Source organism: Canis lupus, chromosome 31 (genome assembly GCF_011100685.1).
Source record: "Canis lupus familiaris isolate Mischka breed German Shepherd chromosome 31, alternate assembly UU_Cfam_GSD_1.0, whole genome shotgun sequence".
NCBI lineage: Eukaryota > Metazoa > Chordata > Mammalia > Carnivora > Canidae > Canis > Canis lupus.
Window position 1 is genome coordinate 31,850,335 of NC_049252.1, and position 17,978 is coordinate 31,868,312.

The window sequence follows — 17,978 nt, forward strand, 5'->3', positions numbered from 1 at the left end:
TTTTAAGGCACCCACAAGGGCTGCCAACGTTCAATACAGTATTTTACGGGGGTAACGTCCGCTGATGTTACTCTGTGGCTTTCCCTACCGCTGTTACAATCAGTGTCTTCTTTCATCATGTGTATGAACTTGTATATAATAAGGTTATTACTTTTCCCTCTCTGCCTCTAATTAGGTTTTTTTTTAATTTTTATTTATTTATGATAGTCACAGAGAGAGAGAGAGAGAGAGAGAGAGAGAGGCGCAGAGACATAGGCAGAGGGAGAAGCAGGCTCCATGCACCGGGAGCCCGACGTGGGATTCGATCCCGGGTCTCCAGGATCCCGCCCTGGGCCAAAGGCAGGCGCCAAACCGCTGCGCCACCCAGGGATCCCCCTAATTAGGTTTAATCATGGTCAGAAACCTGTTGCTTTTAAGAAAAGAACACGGGGAGATATTTTTATTTCTGAAGTTCCTGGATTTATCTTCCTTTTAATTTAAATCCCACACAGCAAGCTCCAGTTCTCAAACCCAGGGTCAGGGGGGCGCGGAGGACGCAGATGCTGTTTAACCAAGGCCCCCCTCCCCCCCCCCCCCACCCCGACGTCGCCGGGGCAACTGGTAAACCAGCATTCCTGCCACCTGACCCTGCGGGGGGCCCGGGGTGGGGGGCCCCCATGAACCCCGCGGCCTGGGGCAGTGCGCTCAGGGCCCCGCACCCGCGGCTGCAGGCTCAGCCAGGCGCTTTCCCGGGGGAAAGCCCCCGCCCCGGGAGCCCCGAGCTCTCCCGCACACCCGCGGCCGTGGGAGCTGCGCTCTGCGCTCGCTCCCTCCCCGCGCCCTTCCACCGCCTGGAAGCGCAGCCGCGGCTCCGTCCTCCCGGTTCGCGCAGCGCCCTCGGGGCGCCCGACCTCCAGCTCCGCGGGCCCCGCAGCTCCGCGAGGGTCTCGAGGCGTCGGAAGCCGCGCCCCCAAATCGCGGCCCGCTTCAAAGGGGTGGACCTGAGCTCCTCCGGAAATGTGGGCACCTGGACGCTCCCTGGGGCCACGGGGAGCCCCGGACGGGCGGGGAGAAGCCGGGGACCCCGTCGCTGCCGCAGCCGGCTGGGGGGGGGGGCCTGGGCGAGCGCCCCGCCAGCCCGACCCCAGAGGTGACCCGGGGGGGGGGGGAGGGCCCTACAGACACCACCCCCCGCAAGTTCCTCCCCGCGCGAACCGAGTCACTGCCGCCGCCCCTGGCGACCCTCCCTCGGTTTCCTTTGTCCCTCCTCACCCTCGCTCCGAGCTTCCTGAGTCCTCTCCACGGAGATCCCGTCCTCCCCCCCCACGCCCACCCCCTCCCCACACCTCCCCTCCCATGTCCCTTCTCCCCTCACCCCCTCCCACCCCCGTCCTGCCCCCTACCCCTGTTGTCCCCCCTTGTCCCCCTCCCCATCCCCCTCCCTTCCCACGTCCCTTCTCCCCCACCCCCTCCCTTCTCCCCCCACCCCTCCCTTCCCCCTCCCTTCTCCCCCCACCCTTCTCTTTCCCCTCCCTTCTCCCCCCACTCTTCCCACCTCCCTTCTCCCCTAACCCCCTCCCTTCTTCCTCCTCCCTTCTCCCCCTCCCACCCCGTTCTCTCCCCCCTCCTCCTCCCCTCCCCCTCTTCTCCCCCACCCTTTCCATTCCCCCTCCCTTCTCCCCCCACCCTTCTCTTCCCCCTCCCCTCTCCCCCCACTCTTCCCACTTCCCTTCCCACCTCCCTTCTCCCCTAACTCCCTCCCTTCTCCCCCCTCTTCTACCCCCTCCCACCCCCGTTCTCCCCCCACCCCCTCCCTCCTCACGTCTCTTCTCCCCCCACCCCCTTCCCTTCCCTCCAGTCTTCCCCTCCCTCCCACCGCCATTCTCCCCCCTCCCCATTCCCCTCCCTTCTCATGTCCCTTCTCCCCCCACTCCCTCCTTTCCCCCTCCCCCCTCCCTTCCCCCTCCCTTATCCCCCACCCTTCCCACCTCCCTTCCCCCCCACCCCGTCCCTTCCCACCTCCCCTCTCCCCCCACCCCCTCCCTTCCCCCCCAGTCTCCCCCTCCGCTCTCCCTTCCCCACCCCTCCCCCCGCCCGGCGCCGGGTCGGGAGCCTGTGTGGTCCCCGCCCCCTCTCCGGCTCCCCCGTCCCCTCCCGGGGCCTCCCCTGCGCCCTCCCCTCCCTGGCGTCCCTCGTCCCCTCCCGCCCCGCCCCCGTTTTTAAACCTGGCGCCGCGCGCCCTGGTAGGTGAGCGCCCTCGCCCGAGCGGTTAGAGGCGCGGCCGTGGCCCCGGCGCCGCTGCAGAGGCGCGGGCTGCGCGGGCACCATGAGACCCGAGGCGGCGGCCGGAGCCCGGGAGGCGCGGGGGCGCGCCTGTCACTGCCCCGCGGACGGTCCCCGGAGCCCCGAGAGGTGAGGGTGTCCCCGCGGCCCCGGGACGCACGGAGGCGCGCGGCGCGGGGGGCGCAGAGCGGACGCTGCAGCGCCCTGAGCCCCCAGAACCCTGGTCCTCCCGGTGTCCGCGCTCGGGGCCGACGTCGCAGCCCCGGGAGGCGCCCCGCGAGCGAACCGGCCCAAGCTCCCCTTCGCAGCCCCGACACGCCCTGGGCCGGGAAGGCTGAAGCCTCGGGGCCTCCCAGCTAGCGGAGCTGGGGACCCCCTCGCGCTGTCACTCTTGAGCGCGGGTTTTGTTTGTCCTGCGCTTGGGGCTCAGCCCTTTCCAGACGGTGCAGTTAAAATCAGATTCACCGGGGGAAGCGTGGAAGGGGCTGGGTGGGTAGGCAGCCCGAGAGCACAAACCCATTCCCCCTCTTTTGCATCGTAGAACCCCGTGGAGTCCTCTCCGCAGGGTCCGGATCCTTCAGGCCCAGAGGGGGTGCGGTTGAAATTCACGAGCAACAAAGTAGCCAGCTGCAGCCGGGGAATCAGTTGAAGAATCTAGGCAGGCTGGGAGAGAAATCCCTCAACTACTGCGACCCCTGATAATTGCATCAGATTTGGGACTTCTCAAAGCCCAGGGAAGGCGGAAGACTGAGAAAGTGGCAGGAGGAAAAAAAAACACAAGTGGCACCAGCTTATCCACAGATAGAACTTCCTGAGGTCTCCAGTGACTCTTTCTCAGGCAAACATTGGAATTGATAAGAATTTAACTCTCATGATATGATTCTAAAAGACACCAGAAAATGCTGGGGTTCACCTCTGGTCCCTGCCTTTCCAGCCCCACACCGTGGAGACCTTGGATCCTGACACCCCAAGAAGCTGAGCTGACCAGATCTGGAAGCCCGGTAAGGTAAAGGTGGGCATTGTCGTTATCAAACGATTCAGCCCGAAAGTGGCACAACTCAAACATGACCATGGAAGGTCCCCTGGGCCTGTCCCTCCCTTGGTTCCCTACTGCAGGGGAGAAGGGAGAGGGAGCCTGGGTGAGCCCGCTGTGGATCCCACCTGAGTCACATGTATAGACTGGCTCCTGCTTGCTGCTTTCTTGAAAAGCAGAGCCACTATGGCGTAGCTCTTTCAAGGGCATTGTAAGAGAGTTCTAGAAAAGAGATTTCTTTTCTTTTTCTTTTTCTTTTTCTTTTCTTTTTTTTTTTTTTTTTTTGAGAGATTTCTTTTATGTTGAGTTTTCCCCTCTGCAAACCAGCAGGTAGAGAGAGGAGGGGAGAAGGCAGCCCTGGTCCCCTCTCTGAGCGTGGCATTACTGGTGGCTGGTACCACAGTGCAAATAGGGTCAGAGACCAGTGTGGGGTACCCAGAAGGTACGGTTAAATGCCCCCACCAGCTGGCCCTTTGTGAAGTACTTTTGCCCAGTCTGCAAGCACTGCTGGGGTAGTTCATGTTGTCTGAGCAAATACACTCCAGCTGAGGGCTTTGTGCGGAAAGACTAATCTCCACCACTCTTCTTTTGTTTCCTCCATTGGTAATTGAGTTGCTTTATACTTATTGAAGGAATGGCTTGCTTTCAGAGACTTTACCTTTCCTTTTAAAAAATCTTAAAATGTAAGTTGATGGCTTTCATAATGCCGAAGAGCTAATCAGGCTGGGAAAGACCATGCGTTTCGTTTCCCTAACATGTGGTACGTGTTATGTGTGCAGTTATTTGTAATATGATAAGAAACTCAGGTGCACCAAAGCTGACCTTTGACTGTATTTTGATATTTTGATACTTTGTTCAATTAGCCTGGATAATGGAAATTTTAACTGTTACTGTGATTTAAAAAATGAAACAAATACAATCTGTATCAAATGGAGGCGTATGATTCTGTAGCCCAGATTATTAACTACAGACAATATCTAAATAATAGGAAATAGTTACTACATCTTTTGCATTCAAGCTTAAGTTCTTAACATAAGATTTTTTAAATTTATTAAAAAAATTTATTCATGAGAGACACAGAGAGGCAGAGACATAGGCAGGGGGAGAAACAGGCTTCCTGCGGGGAGCCCGACGCAGGACTCGATCCCAGGACCCCGGGATCATGCCCTGAACCCAAGGCAGACGATCAACCACTGAGCCACCCGGTCGCCGCTTTAAACATAAGATTTTTTTTTTTTTTAAACAGAAGATTTAAAAGGTTCTTGGGAGAGGGAGAAATTATAGAAGTTTACAAGTATCCAATTTTTTGTTAAGTGAAATGTACATGGAGCCTATCAATTGTTGCAAGAATAAAAATACTATAGTAGAGCCTGTAATGCAGGTGGGGTTTTTTTCCGATTATGATGAGAAGGCTGTTTGTAAAAAAAAAAAAAAAAAAAAAAAAAAAAAGGCTATTTGTGAGAAAAATGATTACTTGGAGAAAAGTGTCCAGCTGTAGGAAGTTGCTAGTTGGTGGTCCGTGTGGCACACTGGATGAAGCAGTTGTGTCCGTGGATTGGGGGGTGCGCCGAGGGGTCTTGCCTGGCCAGCTGTTTGCAGAGCCCCGCCGGCCAGGCGGAGAGCACAGCCGCGGCGGCCGCAGGTTCCACGTACCGCACACGGTTCCCGACCCCGGGCGCGGGGAGCGCGGCCTGGCACCGACGGGCGCGCTTCTTGCTCCACAGCGCCCTCTCCCGACAACGCGGGAGAAGCCCTTGGTTGCAGAGCCCTCTTGTGTATTTCTGGAGAAATTGAGAAATTTTGAGTGTGGGGTTCAAGACCCTGTGCCCTGATCACCGGAGTCACCCTCACCCGTTCGGTAGCCCCTACCCCCCCTTGGGGAGCTGTCTCCCTCTCCTGCCTGGAGAAAACGAGCGGTAGCCTAAGACTTCGGTGACCTCTGTGACATTTCCTCCCTGGCCACTTGGCCACCTTGCAAGGGAGGTGATTTCCTGGAAGGAGAGGTCAGGGACTGTTCTGATGGGTTCAGCCTCCCATTGTACAGGCCTCCCCCGCCATCGCTGTATGGGAGTCAGGCTGCGTGGGGAGGAGAACCGGAGACTAATGAAAGTCGGCTTCTATCTCTTCTCTCTTTTTTTTTTTTTTTTTAAGATTTTATTTATTTACTCTTGAGAGAGAGAGAGAGCGAGGCAGAGACACAGGCAGAGGGAAAAGCAGGCCCCATGCATGGTGCCTGACATGGGACTCGATCCTGGGTCTCCAGGACCATGCCCTGGGCCACAGGCGGCGCCAAACCACTGAGCTACCCGGGTTGCCCTTGTATCTCTTCTCTTAACTCATAAGGACACACACACACACACACACAGACACCTTTCCTTATATACATTTCTGATCCCCTTGAATTATCGACGTGTGAATGTTTAGACGTTTCTGTCATCAGAAAGTGATCTTTAATTAGAAGATATTTGTGGCATAAAGTTTTTAAGGCTGTGCGTGTTGGGGAATCAAGTTTTACAGTTTTTACTGGTCTGTTGTATTTCACAGAATTACTCACTTAAAGGAAGCTGTTTCTCTCTCCTAATACTACCTTTTGGCCTCCACCAAAGACTGCATCGTTGTGTTAGATGCTCTCCCATCACAGGGTGTAAAATGGCCTCTGACAGCCCAGGATTGCTTACTGTGGTAATGAGCTTTAGACGTATTTTATAATTACAGAGCCTAACACAAACGTGATTCTCTGGAGTCCTCAAAAAGCGAACTTCGGGGCACCTGGGTGGTTCAGTGGTTGAGCATCTACCTTTGGCTCAGGTCGTTGTCCCAGAGTCCTGGGATCGAGGACCCATTGGGCTCCCTGCTCCACCAGGAGTCTGCTTCTCCCTCTCTCTCTTCCTCTCTGTTCTCTCTCTCTCTCAAATAAATAAGTAAATATTTTTTTAAAAAAGTGAACTTCAGGGCAAGCCCAGGTGGCTCAGTGGTTTAGTGCCACCTTCAGCCTAGGGCCTGATCCTGGAGACCCGGGATCGAGTCCCATGTCAGGCTTCATACAGCTTCTTCCTCTGCCTGTGTCTCTGCCTCTCTCTCTCTCTCTCTCTCTCTCTCTGTATATCTCATGAATAAATAAATAAAATCTTTTAAAAATAAAAAAATAAAAAGTGAACTTCATTTTGGAGACGATACTATTCAAAGAACCTCATTTTCTTTCCCCAACTTCTCTTTGCCACAGCATATTGTAAAAACTATGATTGATAAAATATAATGACATTTGTTCACAAAGGCCACACACCTGTCATTGCAGGATGGAATGGATGTGATGATCGTTGGTGGCAAAGAAGCCTCACAGTCCTTCCTTGTACTCTACAGCTTTTGTCTCACTCCTTGTCTGGTTCACGCTAAACTCCATGCAACCCAAGGGCTGGGGATTCTGATCCGTTGCCCCAGCCCATTTCCAAGCTGTCCCCGGATGCACTGTCCCGAGATGCCCCACTCGGCGCTTTCTATAGTCACTAAAACTTTCAGAGAGCTCTGAGATCAAATGGCAATTTCCAGCTTCTCAGCCGCTCAGATACTCTGGCTACAGTTCAGGCCAAGTTCATTGAGATTCAGGGCCTCACGAATTTGGGCAGAAGGGGGATCAGCCCGGGACAGGTAGTGTGACTGTCCCTTCACCTCCCTGAGGCCTATGCTGGTCACAGCATGCACAACCTGGCTCGCTCTCTCCCTTGTCTGTGTCTTTTCTCCATCAGTGTTGCCCTTAGTTGCTCAGACTGGCTTCCCTTTCCTCCACTCTTGATGTAAAATGGCTAAGTGTTTTTTTGTTTTTGTTTTTTTTATACTACTGAAGTGCCCTTGGCATTCATCTTTCCTTTCCTTTCCTTTCCTTTCCTGCCACTGGTCAAATGTCTGTCCCTTCTTGCTGAGTGCCCCGGAGCCCTTATCTCTGCAATCTAGGCTGTGCACTGCTCCCACGGGCCACCATTCTCCTTAAAATACAGATCTGATTGTTGAACTCCAGGCTCAAAGAGCAGCAAAGGGGGCCCCTAGGTGGCTTAGTGGTTGAACGTCTTGCCTTTGGCTCAGGTCATGATCCCGGGGTCCTGGGATGGAGTCCTGCATCGGGCTCCCCACAGGGAGTCTGCTTCTCCCTCTGCCTATGTCTCTGCCTCTCTCAGTATGCCTCTCACGAATAAATAAATAAATAAAGTCCTAAAAAAAATCAGCAACGGTCTCTAGTACTGTCTCCAGAGTGAAACCTAGACTCCAAAGTAGGTGTTCAAAATATCCTGTAATCAGGGCAGCCCCGGTGGCCCAGCGGTTTGGCGCCACCTTTGGCCTGGGGTGTGATCCTGGGATTGAGTCCCACGTCTCAATCCATGCAAGGAGCCTGCTTCCCCCTCTGCCTGTGTCTCTGCCTCTCTCTCTCTCTCTCTCTCTCTCTCTCTCTCGTCTGTCATGAATAAATAAATAAAATCTTAAAAAAATATATCCTGTAATCAAGAGCCAGCTTCCTGTTGGAGCCCATTAAATAACATAGCTTCTTGTTCATGCCATGCTGGGCTCCTCAGCCGTCCCTACCTCTGCTCTCTGTTGTCTAGCCCCTCAGGATTTGAGGCTCCTCTCTGGAATGGTCTCTGATTTGCACACCCAAATACTGATGACATCTCTGCCAGGCTTCTCCATGAACCTTTTCTTGGCATCTTGCTATACAAGACTTTGTAGTGTAGTCATTTGCCTACAAGGCTTTGTCGTGTAGTCATGTGTCTACGTGTGTGTCTTTTCTTATTAGATGTATTTTTTTTAAAGATCCTATTTATTCATTTGACAGAGAGAGAGAGAGAGCACAAGTGGGGAAGCAGCAGGCAGAGGGAGAGGGAGAAGCAGGCTCTTTGCTGAGCAAGGAGCCCAATGGAGACTCGATTCCAGGACCCCAGGATTGTGACCTGAGCCAAAGGCAGATGCTTCAGCGACTGAGCCACCCAGGTGCCCCATCCCATTAGATTTTAAAAGCCTCAACTAAAGGATTCATCTTTCTGTCTTTGAATCCCAGTGGCCAGGACATCACTGACAACAGGAAGAGAGAGGGGGCTTATCAAATCCTGTGAAGGTGTTTAAACTGTCTCTAAAACTGGTATTGAGGGATACCTGGGTGACTCAGTGGTCGAGCATCTGCCTTCGGCTCAGGGCGAGATCCCGGGGTCCTGGGATCGAGTCCCACATCAGGCTCCCTACATGGAACCTGCTTCTCCCTCTGCCTGTGTCTCTGCCTCTCTCTCCGTGTCTCTCATGAATAAATAAATAACTAAATATTTTTAAAAATAAAATAAAACTGGTATTAATACTAAGAAGTGCAGACTACTTAGATTTTATTTTTTAGAATTTCAGTATGCTATCTCAGAGGTGCTTGACTATGTCTGTGTTCCTATGTGTCTGTCTTTACAGCTCCACCCTGGAGGTGACCGAGAAAGTCCTGGATCGAAGGGGGCCTTTGGGTTTCAGCATCCTGTAAGGTAATGTGACTTCCCAGTAGGAAATCAGTGATTTCCTTTTGATAGAAGCATAAGGGGGCAGCCCAGGTGGCTCAGCAGTTTAGCGCCGCCTTCAGCCCGGGGCCTGATCTTGGAGGCCCGGAATCGAGTACCACATCAGGCTCCCTCCATGGAGCCTGCTTCTCCCTCTGCCTGTGTCTCTGCGTCTGTCTCTCTGTGTGTCTCTCATGAATAAATAAATAAAATCTTAAAAAAAAAAAAAAGCATAAGGACACTTGAGTGTCTTCAACTGTATACATTCTCAACAAAGTGGGAAATAATTCAGTATATTCTCTAATATTTAGTTATTATCCCAAGGAACTTCAAGACTGTTTTGTTGGATTTCTGAAATCCATTCATTCATTCATTCATTTATTCATTCATTCAGCATTCCAGTTGCAAATTGGATTGACCTCTTTCCTTGATGTCTTCTGTTTGCACCTTTCATTACATATTATGTCTTGTGTTAATTTTAATTGAATATGAATTATAAATGCATATCTGCTTCTTAAATATTTAAGGACATTTCCATTTCTCTCCCAGGATATCAGTTAGTATATTGTCTAGAGCAAAGTAAACCTTCAAAACATATGTGTGATCGAATGAGGGATTGGGTGGTTGGTTCTCCCGTGGTCTCGGTGGTGGTCAGGGCCATACTCTGTATCCCTCTCACATTTCATCCATTTTAGGCCAGCATCTCTGGCCTCTGCCCTTTACATGCTAGTAGCTTCTCAGTTGTGGCAACCAAAAATGTCTCCAGATGTTGCCAAATGTGCCCTGGAGGTTCAAAAATATTTGGCAGTTCAAAATTGTTGTGTGTTATTTATGGCAGGGTATTTTCTCTCTTTCTTTGCTTCTCTAGCCAAAAAGAGGAAAATTGGAATCAGCTTTGCAGGGCGCCTGGGTGGCTCAGTTGGTTAGGCATCTGCCTTCGGCTCAGGTCATGATCCTAGGGTCCTGGGATCAGTCCTATACTGAACTCCTTGCTCTGCAGGGTGCCTGCTTCTCCCTCTCCCTCTGCCTGCCACTCCCCCGGCTTGTGCTCTCTCTCTCTCTGTCAAATAAATACAATCTTTTTTTTTTTTTTTTTAAAGAAAGAAACAAGGAAATCAGCTTTTTTAAGGATACATGGCTGGCTCAGTTGATAAAGTGTCTGACTCTTAATCTGGGGGTTGTAGTTTCAAGCCCTACACACTGGGCATCAAGATTACTTAAAAATTAAAAAATGAAAAAGAAATCAGCTTTGCAAGTAAATAGTGATCAAATGATAATCCCTCTCAGTTACTCAGAAGACCTCAGGGGAAAAATGCAAATAAATTAGTGAGTGGGGCAGCCCGGGTGGCGCAGTGGTTTAGCACCGCCTTCGGCCCAGGGCGTGACCCTGGAGACCCGGGTTCGAGTCCCGCGTCGGGTTCCCTGCATGGGGCCTGCTTCTCCCCCTGCCTGGGTCTCTGTGTCTCTCCTGAACAAATAAAAGCTATGAATGAACTTAAAAAAAAATAAATTAGTGAATAAAAGGTACAAGAATAAGGAGTTATGGAGAGAGTGAGGGATAGTTCAAGTACTTTCTATGTATAACTGTAATCCTAAATTCTACAAAACCTGGATTTAGAGTTCCAAATTTATGGGATGCCTGGGTGGCTCAGATCGTGATCTCAGGGTCCTGGGATCGAGTCCCACATCAGGCTCCCTGTAAGGACCCTGCTTCTCCCTCTTCCTATGTCTCTGCCTCTCTCTTTCTGTGTCTGTCACAAACAAATAAATAAGATCTTGAGAGTTCCGAATTTATATATTTATGTTCTTTCCCTCCCTCCCCGCCGGTCCTTCCTTCCTTCCTTCCTTTTCTTTAGACACATAGGGTTACTGTTTGCTGTTTTGGCAAAGCCAGGAACCCACCCCTATGGCTTCTCCATAGCAACGTACAGAAAAATTAGCTGCTTTTCTAGACTGGGGTTTCAGAGTCAAATTTCTTCCTGAGCCCAAAGTGTCACAACATTCCTCATGCTTGGGGGTGTTGGAGGGAGTGAGAGCCTAACCTACGTAGGACCTGTATTCTCCAGGATAAGCCAAGTTCTCCATTCGATCAAAATGAGACTCTTCATCTTGAAACTCACTGTTTTAATTTCCTTTTCCCTTCTTGAAAGCACTCCCTTTCCCCCGTGTTGGTCTGGATTGATTTGCTCACTCAGATGAGAGCTCATTTCCGAACTGGTATAGGATTCCTTGCCAGGTCTCTCCACCTGCCCATGGTTTTGGGTTCTGATGATTTAGAAAACAGTGTGTGCAGCGAAGGCAAGATCAGGGAGGGAGATTGGGAGCTAGCTGCTTCTGGGGAAAAGGACCCGCTAGGTGGAATTTAGCTCGTTTCATGGTGATTAACGGTGTATTTGTTTCTTAAATATTAGACTTTATTTACCCATTTCAAAGCGCCAAGAATATCTGCAGAGTTCTGGGGAAAAAGTGCTGGCCAGTTTCCCAGTGCAAGCCACAATTCACTTCTACAACGATGAATCGGATCCAGACGATGAAGAACAAGAAGAAGAGACCCAGTCTTTGAAACTTCAGTGCCAGGAGGCAGAAGGTCGGGTGGAGAATGGCCCAGGAGGGAAGGGCAGAGGCCAGCTGACAAACCCGGGCTGGAGATCTGAAGGACGCAGTGGCCTTGATGGTAAGGGTCCACTCCCTCATGGTGACTCTCTGGGGGGGCACTGAGCATTCTTTGCCCAAATAAATGGGGTGTCTCTCCGACACCAGACGTGGCTCACATCCACCCTTGGAGACAGCTCAGCCAAGACACCTTGCACTCCCCTCCTGTACAGGGGTCTCTGGCCAGCATTGCACTCGCAGCAAGAACTTAGCTTGTTAAGCTTGCTTCTCCTGGTGATTCTCTTCAGGGCGCTCATGCATACCATCGAGGAGGGATTCTAGGACCAGGAGGTTTGTGTTGACATGGGTTGTTATCCGACGGGACCAACTTTCAGAGCACGTTCACTATGGTCGCTCTGCCATCATATGACAGATTATTCCAATGTGAATTAAATAACCCACCCCTGCCTCTCACTTACCCTCAGACTCATTATTTAGGTATTTCTATTTTTGTAAAAAATGACTACATCATTTTTTTTTACATCATTTTACCAACACAAATGATGTGTTTGTTTAGTGGCATTTTGAAAATACTTATGAAGAATAAACAAAATGGAATAATTCCCATGAGTAACAGAAACTTTAAATAATTAAGTTTTAGGGCACAATTCTGGTTAAAAGTTTATGATTTTCATCTAAGGACTGGATGTAGGAAGATAGAAAAGAGCTTTAACTCTTAGTTGGGGACTGGGTTGGGCTTATTACTTGAATAAAATAACACTGTTTTTAATCAAATGATCTAATATAAAATTATTTTCACTTTTTTTATATTTTGATGATCAAATGATTATGTTCCACAAGTTTATTACTTAACTATCTTACATGTGATTGTCTTCTTCTCTATAGTACATTATATAAGTTTATACTTGAAATAAATATTTTGAAAAACAAAATGTTTGATAATCACCTTTTTTAAGGCAATTTTTAAAATTTATTTATTTATTTATTTATTTATTTATTTATTTATTTGATTTTACTTTTGGGGGCGGCTGGGTGGCTTAGTTGGTTAAGCATCTGCCTTCAGCTTGGGTTATGGTCTTGGGGTCCTAGGATTGAGCCCCCAACATTGGGCTCCTTGCTCAGTGGAGAGTCTGCTTCTTTCTCTCCCTCTGCCTCTCCCCACTGCTCATGCTCTCTCGCGCTTTCTTTTTCTCTGTCTCAAATAAATAAAATCTTTTTTTTTCAAATAAAATCTTAATTTTTTAAAAAAGTAATCTCTACACCCAATGTGGGGCTCAAACTCACTACCCTGAGATCAAGAGTTACATGTGCTCTACTGAATGAGCCAGCCAGGCATCCCATGTTTAAGACAAGCTTAGATTTATTTAGTGCCTGCTTTAAGGTTTTTAAAAGTTTGTCAGGATGTTTTCATATGTAGCTCTTCAAATGATATTGTTTTTAAGGGGGAACCTGAGTGGCTCAGTTGGTTAAGTGCCTTCAGCTCAGGTCATGATTTGGGGGTCCTGGGATAGAACCTGGCATCAGGCTCCCTGCTCAGTGGGGAGCCTGCTTCTCCTTCTGCTCTTGTCCCCACTTGCACTCTTTCTCAATGGCTCACTCTTTCAAATAAATAAACAAAATAAATTGTTTTTAAGAATAAAAAATGTATAAAACAAAAGGGATTATAATCTCGATGTCCAAAGAGTCCATTCATATTAAAAAATTGGAGTAATATGTGCAAATATATTAACAATCCAAACAATATAGAAAAGTATACATTTGCAAAGTAAAAGTCATCCTCTCCTGTTTTCCCTTTTCTTTGTGCAGAGGTACCTAATGTCAATTGTCTTAGATTGCTCTACCCCTTTCAAATTACTATTTGGGGCAGCCCCAGTGGCGCAGCAGTTTAGTGCCGCCTGCAGCCCAGGGCGTGATCCTGGAGACCCTGGATCGAGTCCCACGTTAGGCTCCCTGCATGGAGCCTGCTTCTCCCTCTGCCTGTGTCTCTGCCTCTCTCTCTCTGTCTCTATGAATAAATAAATAAAATCTTAAAAAAAAACAAATTACTATTTGTTTTTTTCTTTTTTATTTATTTCTTTTTTTTTAATAACTGGAAATCTGTACCTCTTAATCTCCTTTATCTAGCTCACCCATCCCCCATCTGCCTCCCATCTGGAAACCACCAATTTATTCTCTGTATTTAAGAACCTGTTTGGTTTGTTCATTTGTTTCATTTTTGAGATTCCACATATGAGTGAGATCATATGGTATTTGTCTTTCTCTGACTTATTTCACTTAACATAATACCCTCGAGGCCCATCTATGTTAATGACAAGATCTCATTTTTTGTGTGTGTCTTTATTCATTTATCTATCCATGGACACTTGTATTGCTTTCCTATCTTGACTGTTGTAAATGATGCTGCAATAAACAGAGAGATGCATATATCTTTTCAAATTCGTGGTTTTACTCTCTCTGGGTAAATGCCAATTTATGGAATTAGTGGATCATATGGTAATTCTGTTCTCAATTTTTGGAGGATCCTCCGAACTGTTTTCCACAGTGGCTGCACCAATTTACATTCCTACCAATAGTGCACAAGGGTTCCTTTTTCTCCACGCCCCCCTGCACACACTTGTTATTTCTTGTCTTTTTAAAAATATTTTATTTTTGAGAGAGCTAAAAAGTGTGGGGGAGGGGCAGGGGTGAGGGAGAGAGAATCTTAATTTTTTTTTTTTTTTTTTTTAAGATTTAGTTGAGAGAAAAAGAGAGCACAAGGTAAGGGGAAGGACAGAGGGAGAGGGAGAAGCAGACTCCCCGCTGAGCAGGGATTCCCAAGAGGGCTCCAGCCCAGGACCCGGGGATCATGACCTGAGCCAAAGGCAAGCGTTTAACCAACTGATCCACCCAGGAGCCCCTGAAGAGAGAATCTTAGGCAGGCTCCACTCCCTGTGTGGAGCCCAATACCAGGTTCGATCTCAATCCTGAGATCACAGCCTGAGCCTAAATCAAGAGTCAGACGCTTAACCAACTGAGCCACCCAGGTGCTCCATTTTAAGATTTTTAAAAAGTAATCTCTACTCCGAACGTGGGGCTCAGACTTACAACCTCGAGATCAAGTCTCATGTTCTACCGTCTCAGCTAGCCAGGTGCCCCTCTTTCTTGTCTTCTTGATATCAGCCATTCTGACAAGTGTGCGGCGATAGCTCATTGGGGTTTGACTTGCATTTCCCTGATGATAACTGATATTGAGCATCTTTCCATGTGCCTGCTGACCATCTGTCTATCTTCCTTGGAAAAACGTCCATTCACATCCTCTGCTCTTTTTTTAATCAGATTGGTTTTTTCTTTTCTTGGTCTTTTTTTTTCCCCTTTCCTGATTTTTTTCTTAAATTTTTTTTATCAGTTAATTTCATTGTTTCTTTTACTTGTTTAAAGTACATTTTTCCAGATTTTTTTTCTTTTTTTAATTTTTATTTTATTGGAGTTCATGTTTTTTCAGATTTTTTTTCCCAGATTTTTAAAACAATTCTACCTGGGTTTATTTCAGGAAAGATTAAAGATAGCCTATTTTGCTGGGTTTTAACAGAAAAATATTAGAGAGTCTTATCCTCACTGTGTTGCTTGAGGTGAAGCTTCAGTTCTCTCTCATTTGGCTTTTAGTTTTTCTTGATAAATCACTTTTACTGAGAAAAAAAAAAAAGGTCTGACCCAATCTCCCAAGTTCTGTCAAGAAAGCAAACTTAGGGGCGCCTGGGTGGCTCAGTGGTTGAACATCTCCCTTTGGCTCAGGTTGTGATCCCGGGGTCCTGGGATCAAGTCCTGCATCGAGTTCCCCATGAGGAGCCTGCTTCTCCCTCTGCCTGTGTCTCTGCCTCTCTGTGTCTCTCATGAATAAATAAATAAAGTCTTAAAAAAAAAAAGCATACTTAGTCTACCATATATTCGTTTATAAACTGTACATTATATGAAACCATTTGAAGTTGTTGATGTTTGGCTGTTTTGACCTCCATTTCCATTCATTTACAAAAAGATTTTAAAAAATCGTCTTGATGGTATTTTCTAAAACCTGCATTTCTCCTTTTTCTGCAATAACTTTTCAAATAGTGATGCAGAAAGTGGATTTCACATGTGGTGCCATCTAGCTACCTTTCCTCTGAAATCTTTTAAAATTTTGAATCAAAGCAGCCACTCCCACAAAGGATACAGTTAGCCAGATTTCCATTAAATATATTATTTCAAATAAGTAACCTGTGATTCAGGCTGATTTCTGTGAGGCATCTCTTAGTGGTTCACAAAAAAAAATAGCTCCTAATGAGTGTGATTATTCAAACAGAATCTTGCAAATACCACAAGCTGAAGCATGTTAGAAACATTTGTGCTTTCCCCCAGCTATATGGCAAAACTCCCAAAATGGGGTAATTTGTTGCAATATTTGTTTCTGCTTATCTCCAGAGCATTTTCATCTCTAGGCTTCTAACTGATTTGCTAAGGAAATAATTCATTTCAATGTGTTGACCAAATTGTTTCTTGTTTGTTATTTTAAGGACTTTCACTGTGGTAGGAAAAAAAAGTGTTTTCCCAGGGCTGTTTCTTTGTGTACTTTGTATTAAACAAGCAATTGCAAAATAGTCTGCTAAACATTTATCATTAAGTTTGGTGATATTTTGTAGAATGCTAGATTGAGGGTCACATGATTTTAAACATATCAGTAATATCTGAGGTATCATCTATGTTTGCTTGAAGTTCGATGCTAATGTGTTAATAACTCAATTACTTTTCTTGGGAATTTCAATTATTTCTTGCTCACTTCCTATCAGATCTTTTTACTTGTCATGTGGCAGAAGATGAGCTTGTAGGAAAAGCAGAGGTTTCAGCCTTGCCGTTTTCTTGGGGTTCGCTTGTACCTGGATTACCTGTATTATTTTTGACCCAATTTCTTGGGCGGAAATTGTTTTTTTAAGCTATAATTCATGTACTATAAAATTTACACTTCCAGAGTGTACAATTCAAGAGTTCTTTGTGCATATTCATGGGAGTTGCATAACCATCCCCACTACCTAGTTCCAGATTTTTGTTTTTTTTAATGTAGGCTCCACACCCAGTGTGGAGCCCAGCGTGGAGGCCAACATGCGTTTTGAGCTCATGACCCTGAGATCAAGACCTGAGCCGAGATCAAGAGTCAGATGCTCATTTGGCTGGATGAGCACTGGGTGTTATGCTGTATGTTGGCAAATTGAACTCCAATTAAAAAAAAAAAAAAAAAGAGTCAGATGCTCTATTGACTGAGTCACCTAGGTGCCCCCAGAATATTTTCATCACTCCAAAACCCCACCAAACCCATTATTCTCTAATGGTCACTCATGGCTCCCTTTCCCCCAGTCTTTGTCAACAACTGATCTACTTTCTGCCCATCTGGATTTTCTATCATGGACATTTCATGTAAATGGAATCATACAACGTGTAGCCTTTTGTGTCTGTCTTCTCTCACTCAGCATAGTTTCCAAGGTGCATCCATGGTGTAGGATATATCAGAGCTTCATTCCATTGTATGGCCATGTTTTATTGTACGGATACACCACATTTTATGTATCCATTCATCAGTGGATGAACATTTCGGTTTTCCCTGTTACGAATAATATTCCTATGAACATTTGAATATAAGTTTCTGTGTGGACATAATATTTTAATTTCTCTTTGGAATAGACCTAGGAATGGAATCCCTGGATCAAATGATAACTATTTTTTTAACTGTCTGAGACTGCCAGAGTTTTCCAGAGCATTTGCACCATTTTACCCTCCCATCGGCAGCATGTGAAGGTTCCAACTTGTATACATCCTTGATCATGCTTCTTACCATCTGTTTTTCTGATTACAGCCATCCTAATGGGCCTGAAGTTGTATCTCATTGTGGTTTTGATTTTCATTTCCCTAATGACTAATGATGTTGGGCATTTTTCATATGCTTACCTACTTTGGTGAAATGTCTATTCCAGTCTTTGTTCATTTTATAATTGGGTTGTCTTTTTCTTGTTGAATTGAGATAGTTGGGCAGAATTTTTCTTAAGGATTTATTTATTTATTTTAAAGATAGACAGAGGGCAGCCCAGGTGGCTCAGCAGTTTAGCGCCGGCTTCAATCCAAGGTGTGATCCTGGAGACCTGGGATAGAGTCCCACGTCGGGCTCCCTACATGGAAGCCTGCTTCTCCCTCTGCCTGTGTCTCTGCCCCTCTCTCTGTGTGTGTCTCTCATGAATGAATAAATAAAATCTTTTTAAAAAAGATAAATAAAGAAAGAGAGAGATGGGGGGAGGGGCTGAGGAAGAGGGAGAGAGAATCTCAAGCAGACTCTGGTGAGTGCAGAGCCCAATTTGGGGCTGTATCTCACAACCACAAGGCCATGACCTGAGCCAAAATCAAGAGTCAGATGCTCAACCCACTGAGCCACCCGGGAACCTTGGGTGGAATTTTTTTTTAAGCCCTTTATCTTTTTGGTGAATGTTAATTTAGTTACAACTTGTTAATACAACCCATAAATTCACTTTACCACACACATATACACAGCGATATACTAA

General features: G+C 47.1%; 1 protein-coding gene across 2 annotated transcripts; it reads left to right on the forward strand.

Annotated features, from left to right (window-relative positions):
* The first annotated feature begins 2,267 nt into the window (after positions 1 to 2,267).
* On the forward strand, positions 2,268 to 12,356 carry RIPPLY3 (ripply transcriptional repressor 3). Of its 2 annotated transcripts, none has more exons than XM_038581467.1 (4): positions 2,268 to 2,391; positions 2,804 to 3,263; positions 8,732 to 8,799; positions 11,223 to 12,356. In XM_038581467.1, exons 2-4 carry the CDS (start codon positions 3,162 to 3,164, stop codon positions 11,527 to 11,529), a joined length of 477 nt encoding a protein of 158 aa, XP_038437395.1. In that variant the 5' UTR covers positions 2,268 to 2,391; positions 2,804 to 3,161; the 3' UTR covers positions 11,530 to 12,356. The 2 variants fall into 2 exon arrangements, with proteins under 2 accessions (XP_038437395.1, XP_038437394.1); XM_038581466.1 differs by having other exon boundaries at positions 3,197 to 3,263.
* The last annotated feature ends 5,622 nt before the right edge of the window (positions 12,357 to 17,978 follow it).